Source organism: Vicia villosa, unplaced genomic scaffold (genome assembly GCF_029867415.1).
Source record: "Vicia villosa cultivar HV-30 ecotype Madison, WI unplaced genomic scaffold, Vvil1.0 ctg.000506F_1_1, whole genome shotgun sequence".
NCBI classification, from domain to species: Eukaryota; Viridiplantae; Streptophyta; class Magnoliopsida; order Fabales; family Fabaceae; genus Vicia; species Vicia villosa.
The window spans coordinates 746,579-757,165 of NW_026705241.1; the positions used below are offsets into that span (position 1 = coordinate 746,579).

General features: G+C 31.8%; 1 protein-coding gene across 1 annotated transcript; it reads left to right on the forward strand.

Moving 5' to 3' along the window:
• The first annotated feature begins 3,318 nt into the window (after nt 1-3,318).
• On the forward strand, nt 3,319-7,068 carry LOC131629067 (probable beta-1,3-galactosyltransferase 2). Its single transcript, XM_058899867.1, has 11 exons — nt 3,319-3,688; nt 4,511-4,607; nt 4,690-4,751; nt 4,846-5,057; nt 5,290-5,353; nt 5,457-5,529; nt 5,611-5,731; nt 5,926-6,013; nt 6,088-6,213; nt 6,300-6,409; nt 6,574-7,068. The coding sequence occupies exons 1-11, from the start codon at nt 3,573-3,575 to the stop codon at nt 6,720-6,722; spliced, it is 1,218 nt and encodes a 405-aa protein (XP_058755850.1). The 5' UTR covers nt 3,319-3,572; the 3' UTR covers nt 6,723-7,068.
• Nucleotides 7,069-10,587: the final 3,519 nt, after the last annotated feature.

The window sequence follows — 10,587 nt, forward strand, 5'->3', positions numbered from 1 at the left end:
TTGGTACCGGCTTCCTCGTCTTGGCAAGAAAGTAGATGAAGGCTTGCCTAAGAGAGATCGCTGACTTGTTCGTGTGGAGCATCTCCGAGATGGCCAAATTGGATCTAGAAGTAGCCTGTCACCAGTTGACCATAGATCCAGCCATTAGGGAAGTATCACAATGTACGCGAAAGCAGTCTCCCGAGAAGACGGAGGCTACTGAAAAATCGGTAAAAGACCTCCTAGAGGCAATTTTCATTTTGAGGCCCGTTACATGACCTAGCTATCAAATGTTGTACTCGTCAATAACACACACACACACGCAAATTGACTAAAACATCAAAACTAAAAGACCTGCAATTTCAAATCTCATAACACACATTGCATCAATATCAATCAACACTCGTGTACTAACAAACACTTTATATAATCTGATTGTATCAACACGTCTTTGCCTTAAATTTTATGTTAAGTGCAATTATTCTATCAATTTTCTCTAGCTTAAACCGCACAACGAAACTTGTGACTGCTACTCAACACCACCACCGATCTTTTCTAATGAGGAAGATCTCATTTCCTTGAATCAAACCAAAAACATTAATACTCGTTGTTGGAGAGATCAGGGCATGTAGGAGTAAGCACGAGACTAATGATTCATGATGACAAGAGACAGACATCATATCTCCACCCATAATCCTACAACATCATATATATATATATATATATATATATATATATATATATATATATATATATATATATATATATATATATATATATATTTGATATTCTACCTATTCATAGGAGATGTGAGATTTAGCCACTCACACTTGCACACATCTTACAGTAGGATCTATTTCCAGCTCCTCTACCAAGACAAATCATGACTCTGACACTAGACGTTAAGGGGTCAAAGGAGGCGATAGTAACAACATTACCAATGCTCCAAGATCACTGTAGAGAGAGACACCACATATCCATCCAAACTTTTAAGATATCAGGTATATGAATCATTTCTCTTATAGGTCTCACATTCCACTAATTTATAAACGATGTAAGACTTCACCACTCACTTTTGCACTCAACATTTACATTGTCTTCTAAGATAGGTATCTCATAAAGATGGTTCAAGGGTCTCAAACTTTAAAAATATATAAACCCTAAAAGACAATTCAATCGTATATGTGCACTATTCTAAATTTAAATCTCTCCCTACATTCTTCAATTACTTGATTGTTGTCTAAATATTTACAAATACATTTCATCATAATAAAATTATATCATATTTTACAAAAATTATATTATATTTACCGGTATATAATTTATTTTATTTTGTGGTGAGTTTAGGAGTTGTCAAATTCTCTGGGCTTGCATATTTTCGGTTACCCTATTATTTTCAGCATTGGCGTACCAAAAAAAATCACCGCTATGTTATGAAACTGGGGAACCTTTCTAGCATGGTCACTATCGATCATCTCTTTTATCTTTATTCTTTAAGCATATCAACTTCTTTATCTTTAAGTTTCTGTAAAAGAAAAACGAATTTAAGGATTATATGTATACATGATATCTCCTTGTCAAGAATTAATACCTAGCCATGTTATGTTATTTACTCAAAAAGCCAAAAGGTAATTGAATAAAAATAACAAAAAGCTAAAAAGTGTATATATATATATATATATATATATATATATATATATATATATATATATATATATATATATATATATATATATATATATATATATATATATATATATAAACAAACTAATCATAACACATTCCAAATGAAATTTATTAACATAGCTTAATAAGAAAGTCCCTTGATTTTACTAGTGCCAAACTATAGTAAACTCAAATATGTTTCTCCATCAGAACTATAAATTAGGGAGGTACCAAGTACGAGCTAGTATAGTAGGGAGGAATGGTCAAAGTTTTCTGAAATTATGTAACTATATTTGTTTTCAAATGAATTTAAGTGTTGGATCATAAGGTCCAACATCATGTACTTTTAACAATTGTATAAAAACCTTGAGACAATGCCTTTATCATCCTATCACTTATAAATTATTTGGTTAATAGTAATTCACCCCTGTAATGTTAGTGAATTTTGCTTTTCCCCCTCCCTACTTTTTTGCAACGGTTATTTCAAAAAAAAAATCGTTGCCAAAGTCTGTCTTTGGCAACAGTGGAGAGGTAAACCGAAACACGCTCATATTACATGGGGTAAATTACTATTAACCCTAAATTATTTTGTTTCTATTATTATATAATGTGAGACTAATATTTACTTAAAAGTGGCAAAACATATCCGTGTTGGACATGTCAGTTTTGTCCATGTTTTTTTTAGATGGATCAAAATTTTAGGTCTACACTTTTTAATATGTTCGTTCTGTTCTGTCCAGTAATTTTTGCGAGCACATATATATATATATATATATATATATATATATATATATATATATATATATATATATATATATATATATATATATATATATATATATATATATATATATATATATTTGGAATTTTTGAGCCTAAAAAGTGCATTGTCGGCTAATATACCCTACCCGCCTTAATTTATTTGGGCGGGCCAAATTTTTAAGCCTGCGCTCTCAACAATGTTGGCCACACCCTACTATATTTTCTGCAAACTTTTATAACATGTGTCGAAATAGAATGGATATGTCCGTTTGCCACTTCTATATTTACAATTGATATATCAACAAGTTTTTCTCTCAAATGAGTTCATTCGGTCAGATTTTTTATGCAACCGTTAGTAGGAGTAAGTTTTGATACTACTATTAATCAAGAGGAGGATCGAAGATACATTATATAGAACTTTGTAAAATTATATAAAATAAGCTTCAATTGTAAAGGGGCAATAGTGGAATAAGGTGAGGTGTTCAATTCTTCATTTACCTTAATTTTTAAGGTGTAGCGACCTAACTTGTTGTCCGTCTACTATTCGCATAAACTTTATTTTTGAAATAGAAGTTAATCAATTTATTAAACTATGAAATCATGCCAAAGATAAAAAAAAAATTTAGATGCTAAATCTTTATCCCAAAATTCTAAGTGACCATCTAAATTTACAACAACTTGAATGTGTGAAGTTGATCAAAGCAACCCATTTTCATTAATTGCACTAAGAACACAAAAACATGTGAAGTGATGGAATAGTTTCCATTGCACATATTCTCCACGAGAGTAAAGCATGGCCCATGTAAGGGCATTAATGTCATACCATTAAACAGTTACAGAATTATCAATAAAAATAAAAAATGGACCCAACAATGTACCATTTGGTCATATTATAAAACTTAGCGGTTATAAAGTCTTCTTGCTTGTGTTGTATTCAACTTCCCTTACCTGCAAAGACAGACAGAGAGAGAGAACACAAAGCAAAGAACAAGAATAACGTGGCACATAGGAAAACAAACAAACAAACCAAAACTGAAAAGTTTAAAACCGAACACCTTCTCTCTTTCCATTCTTTCTCCACCAAATCTTCTTCAAATTTGCTTCCTTTTTAGATTCTCCGGTTTTGTTCTCAGAACCAATGGCTTTTTCCTTCTAACTTTGAAGCTATGAGTTGGAAAAGTAGAGGAGAGGTTGTTCCTGTTCCTAGAAGCTTCATGTCTCAGAAATGGATGATTTTCTTGTGTATTGGAAGCTTCTGTGCTGGCATGTTTTTCACCAACAGGTACATCAAATTTCTATGTTCTTGTTCTGTTTTCTATTGTGTTAATTCATAACTCATATTTGCTTCACCATGTGTTTTAAGGTTTCTATTGTTTAATTCATTTGAGTTATTGATATTTCTGAATTTCATTGACTTTGATTTTTCTAAATCAAATTTGACCAAAACTTAGAAGAAATTAAATGGATCTGAAATTAATTGATTGGTATTGGTATGAATGATTTTAAGTTTTAACCATTAATATTATTATTATTTTTTGTTTAAAATGCAAGTTTTCAATATGATTGACTCTTAAGTTAACAAGTCAATTTTGGTCTAATCCAACTAACACTACCTCATATCAATATCTCTAAATTTTGTGAAAATTTAATTTATGGTTAAATTATAATATTTAGTGATATTTATTAAATTATCATCTAGTTTTTTTTTTGACAAAAAATTATCATATAGTTTATTTATTTAAATAAATTTTTTATTTTTAAGATTTAAAAATGACTGCACTTGGCTTATCATATATATCATCTTCACTCATCAAGGTTGAAGATGACCTCTGACACATAATAATGAATTTTCACAATTAGTTGTTGCAACTAAAGCACTTATACTTATTTACTAGTTGTTGAAAAAAATTGATCTTTTATTTTGGGATCTACCTATTTTTGAGGTTTTTTTTAAATATTTTATTTAACGTAGGATGAGCACATGAAAGTCTTATATTATAGTAACTTTATAAAAAAAATAATTCAACTTAAAATATTTAATTGTTCTTAGATTCTTATTAGTGGTGTTTTTTTAATGAGAAATTTAAATTTAAATGTGTGACAGAATGTGGACTATTCCTGAACCTAAAGGACTTGCAAGGACAACAGCAATGGAAGCTGAACAATTAAATTTAGTATCAGAGGGTTGTAATTCAAGAATTGTAAGTACTTTTATACTTCGAATTCGATTTTTCATGTATCATATGAAAATTTCTATAATAATTTTTTGTTTGTTTTTTTTAGTTGCAAGAGAAGGAAGTGAAGCGCGAAATTAAAGGCGATTTCAAGACACAAAAATCCATACAGTGAGTTACATATACATGATCTTATGTATCATGTTCTTTTTTTTTTTTTGTGTGGTTAAACATGTGTAATAAGAAACAATTGTGTTGAATGTAGAAATTTGGACAAGACTATTTCGAATTTGGAATTGGAACTAGCTTCTGCTAAAGCAACACAAGAGTCTTTAAAAAGTGGTGCTCCTGTGTCAGAAGATTTCAAGACTAATGAATCAAGTGGTAGAAGAAGGTACTTAATGGTTATAGGAATCAACACTGCTTTTAGCAGCAGAAAAAGAAGAGACTCGATTCGCGCTACTTGGATGCCACAAGGTGAAGATTGATCATCACTTTCTTTTTTCGACTATTCATAGACAATATTTGACACAAACGCTTAATCTTACATTACGATCTTATCACATCATACTATTATGTGATATGATCGTAAAGTAAGGTTGAATGACTATATAAAATATGTTTGTCCCATGTCAATATATAGTTACGAAACTGTTTTTCAATTGGTCATGATCTCTGATGTTGGTTTTGGCGATAACCTGTAAAATAGGTGAGAAAAGAAAGAAACTAGAAGAAGAGAAGGGAATTATTATCCGCTTCGTGATTGGACACGGGTAAGTTATAAATTCGTATCGTTATTATCCATTTCGTGATTGGACACGGATAAGTTATATATTTTATGAATTATAAATTGAACCTTTATGGCTCTTTTCTCAGTGCCACAACAGGAGGCATCCTAGATAGAGCTATTGAAGCAGAAGATAGTAAACATGGAGATTTTCTGAGACTGGTAATTATCACTTCAATAACATATTACGATATATATATTGAACGATCGCGTGGTTTTGAAATCGGTGTTTTGATTTTACAGGATCATGTTGAAGGATACCTCGAATTATCCGCAAAAACAAAGACCTACTTTGCAACGGCTGTTAATATGTGGGATGCTGATTTTTATATCAAAGTTGATGATGATGTTCATGTAAATATAGGTATCGAAAGTCGTTCAATCTCAGCAATTTTTCGTATATGATATAAGTTTTTTTTCATATGTTATCTTAGTGAGCTTATGAAAATAAGCCGAAAAACAACTTATAGACAAGTCATAAGCTGTTTCTGTCCGCTATGCTTACCAATTTCATAGGTACTTATACCAGGAATGGTTTATGTTTTAATCTGTTTTCAGCAACACTCGGTGAAACACTAGTTAGACATCGAACGAAACCGCGAGTATACATCGGGTGCATGAAATCTGGACCTGTTCTTTCTCAAAAGTAAGAACTATTTTCCAGAGTTGTAAATTTGTGACATTTCACTTCTAGCTTCTTACATGTTAATTTTCTTGCAGAGGAGTAAGGTACCATGAACCGGAATTTTGGAAATTTGGCGAGACAGGAAACAAGTACTTTCGTCACGCCACAGGACAATTATACGCTGTTTCAAAAGATCTTGCTACATATATTGCAACAAACAAGTAACCTCTTTTTCCGATCTTAATTATGCTGTAAGAAGTATAATTGAAGTGAAACTAATAGATTTCGCATATATGTTTGTTTTTAGGAATGTTCTTCACAAGTACGCAAATGAAGACGTTTCATTAGGAGCTTGGTTTATTGGACTCGATGTGGAACACATCGATGATCGTAGACTATGTTGCGGTACACCACCAGGTAAAGATTTTTCATGTGTTATAAATCATTATATACCGAAAAATCGCAAGGGTGTACGAAGTACAAACCAAACCAAGACTAGGCCTAATTAGACAAACCTGAATTTTTATTGGCCCGAATATCGGTTTCATGCATTTAAACTCTTGCATTGGTGATTGTTGCAGATTGTGAATGGAAGGCACAAGCAGGAAATGTTTGTGTTGCTTCATTTGATTGGACATGCAGTGGAATTTGTAGGTCACATGAAAGGATTAAAGAAGTCCACAAAAAATGTGGAGAAGGTGAAAAGGCTTTGTGGGATGCTTCTTTTTAGGAGACATATATCTTGAAGTTCTTCCTAACTCAGGAAGATTATAACTATAGCAATGAACTTTTTAGGTTGCAATAGTTTTTTTTTTTTTTCTATATGTTTTAGAATTATAGAAATTTTTTACTTGAATTACATGAGAGCAGGAAATAGAGAAAGGAAGAGAAAAGAAAAAGAAAGAAAAATGAGCCTTGTGCAATTTTTAATAAAAGGAGATTAACCATTGTAGTTACTAGAATAGAAAGAATAGGCCATTTTATAATATGTTAATAGTTCTATGCCTATCATCATTCTAATAAATATATAGATGATAAATATTTTGTTGGCTGTTGAGGCCATTCCTTTCATTTAATTTTGAATTTTTGTTTGGTAGAATTGAAACTATTTATTATATGCATTTTCTACAAAAGAAAATAGTTTAGGACTTTTCAACATATAAAGTTAGGTGACCTATATACTTTTCTACTAACTATTCAATAAACTTGAAATGAAGTGGTGCAGTATGAGAAAGCAATTGTCACACCAAACGCCAATTTGGTTGGAGCAATATGCAGCTATCATAAAAAAATTCATTAAATTGATCCCAATGTCAAACTAAATGTGAAAAGTGAAAAAGCCAATTAATACTTGTAAACTTTACTTAGAGTTCCTTAGATTTAGGGTTGGTAAAATGGGTCATGTTCGTTGAACATATGTCTGTCTTACAAGTTACAAGTACTTTAGTGCAGGACAGGTTAGGGATGTAGGATATCACCTTTTAATCTGTTCGATTTATTTTTTTTGGGATTTTTGCCAACATAGGTATTAATATAATTTTTTTTTATATTTTTAGACTTAATTACGATGTCCGCGGGTCTACTTCACCCTAATTTTTTGTGGGATGGATCAAAGTTTTATGTCGCATCCACAATTATATCCATCCAGTTCCACTCTGTCCTTTTTTTTTTTTGCAAACTTTTGTTTTTGCAAGGCAGATTTAAACCGAACGAACATGTCTTTTTTCACCTCTTCTTATGATGTGTTTGGAAACGCGGTCCATTGCCGCCACCGCACATTTGAAACCCTCCCACCGTGATTTTCAGAAGCTACTATTAATAGCTTTTATCCATCGTGATTTTCTACCGTGCTTTTTAATAAATTCCAAAGGTGATAGAAAAGTAAATAAAGTGTTTGATTTCTCATAGAATAAAACACTTCAATGCTTTTAACCTTATATATCTGTTGTAGGGAAAAGCTTGCATTTCCTAAATTGACCAGACATTTTCGATAGCAATGCTTTTTTGTTGTTGTTAAGTCACATGAGCTTACTTTTATGATAGATAAGCTATTGAAAATTTGCAATAAACAAATCCTCAAACACTTAAAAGATTTAGTCCCATAACACCATTGTTTTATAAATTGAATCAGTACTATTATTTGAACAATATTGCATTTTAATTCTAGCTCAAGTGATTTAAGGTAGTTGCCTACTATCACATGGTCCCTAACAAACAACTATACCTAATGGAAACAATACAAGAAAGAATTGATTATGAATCAACCAAACCACAAGCATAGCTGAAATAAGAAAGGAACTGTAGAAGTGTGTTATTGAAGTTGCATATATCTAAGGAGACAGAGAAAAAGACAGAAAAATGGAATTAATGAAAACTGCCGTTTTCATTGAATGTGGTGGTGGTACCACGTCAACTTCATTGCTGCCAATGGCAGAACCTAACTAATGCAGCAGGAATCTTTTGTGTCCCAAACAAGCAAATATGAAAGCATTTTGGTCTTTTCTTTTTTCATGTCGCAGATTCGAATCCGTGTTCTAGCATCTGATGTCTCTGCACAACTATTAACTGAGCTGATTTAACGGAATAATTGATGAGTATATCTAATTGAATGGAGTTGAATCACACTTAATTAATTTATGTTTTTGTTTTTGTTCCTTAATTGAGAGGTTAAGATTGATAAAATGGATAAAACATTAGAGATTTTGGTTGAGAATGAATTCTTATATTCCTGTTATGGTTATAATAATGACAACAAAATTGTTTTTTTTTTCGATAAGCAATGACAACAAAATTGTGAATAGTTACACAAATAGTTAGACGAAAATAGTAATTGTGGTCCTGAGGGAGGTATCAAACAGAGCTATCAATTCAGGTTCCAGCGGTCCATTCAATTCAAGCTACTATACAAGGCAGGATAATAAATTTTCTACCTCAAAATGGTGAATGAATTTTTGCAAGTGGGGTTTTACATGAAAGATGAAAATGTGATTTCTCACTATTTAAAGAATAAGAAATATATAAGATTACTGGAAAAACAGTGAATAAAATCACTCATGTGTGGGTTTTACATGAATTTTCCTGTGTGTTTTGTTAGATATAATCTCACCTAAATCATTACACTCTTATGGATTTCATATTTGAGAGATTGTGTATAATTCGATAAAGTTGGACCGGATTCGAATATGGACTCAACACAGCTTGCCTCAGTTTTAAGCCATCTAGGAGGCAAGGCCGAATTAGTCCGATTTAATAGGTCACATCTAATAGGTCACCCCAGAGCAAACATATCTTACTCATAATTGTTACACTCTAATGTCAAACAAAATATATGCCAAGTTATATGATTTTAGGGACACAAAACACGTGAGATCGCTATATAAATGTCAGTAATCCTCAAAGGGAAAGGACATATATTTTTCATATGACTTGTACTTGCGACTCTGATTGGTTTTGCGCTAATAGTGTTTTCAATTAGTGTGCTTTACATGTACATTTGGTGTCCACTGTGGGGTCTGGTAAAATTAGTCTAGGCCACACGACCATATCTTATATCAGCCTCTTGTCTTCCCATGATGGTAAAGGCGACTATGAGCAACAACGGTTGCGACCGAGCCGCATAGCTAAGAGTGCTCGCCGCTATGGAGGAATTGTATCGCCAAAACGAGATCCTACAAGACAACATACTTGATATGCAACAACAACAACAACAACAACTACAACCAGTAGTTGACGAGCAGGAGGACCTCATGGATCCTCAACCTTTAACGACAAATATATGGATTCCCAAATCCTTGATAATTTCAAGCCACCCTCTGACGATGTTTGATGGAAAGAGTGATCATTGGGAATATGGATGTAAATGGATATCTATAGGAACATATAATATGATATATGTGTCCGCCTCGTTGGATAAATATGATATCCATATCGGCCTTATATCTATGCGGATATCCGCTAAATAGATAATCTACGGGTTTTAAGGTATCCGCGGATATTTACAGATATCCATGGATAACACTTTTTTTCTAAAATTATGTTTTGAAAAAAATAGCTTCTTTTAAAGACACAAGAAATTATTATCACATAACATCCATACATTCTCTTATTTTAACAACAAAATTTCATCACATTAATTTCCCTAATTTTCTCCAAAGCATAATATCCATACATTTCATTTTTAACAAAAAATAATGAAAGATATTGTGATTGTGAGTTATGGTGGAATAGCAGACAACGAAGGAGTATAAATAATGGCAATGGTTGGACAGGAAAAGGGCAATACTGATTGGTTAGACCGCTGAATTGTTGTAGTGAGGTATGGATTATAGAAGAAGTTTAAATATGAAATGGCTAATTGGATTTGTATGGAATATAAAGATTTTCTTCAAAGAAAACTTTAAAAAAAAAATTTACATGAGAAGACTAATTTTTTAGAAGATGAGAAGATAGAGTATAATAAGCTAATAATATTAAAGTAATTTTTTAATTTATTAACGGATACATATATCTGCGGGCACGAGTGACATTAAACCCATGTCCATATCCATTAATAAACAGATATTTAAATATCCATTAATTTTATCTGCGGATTATTA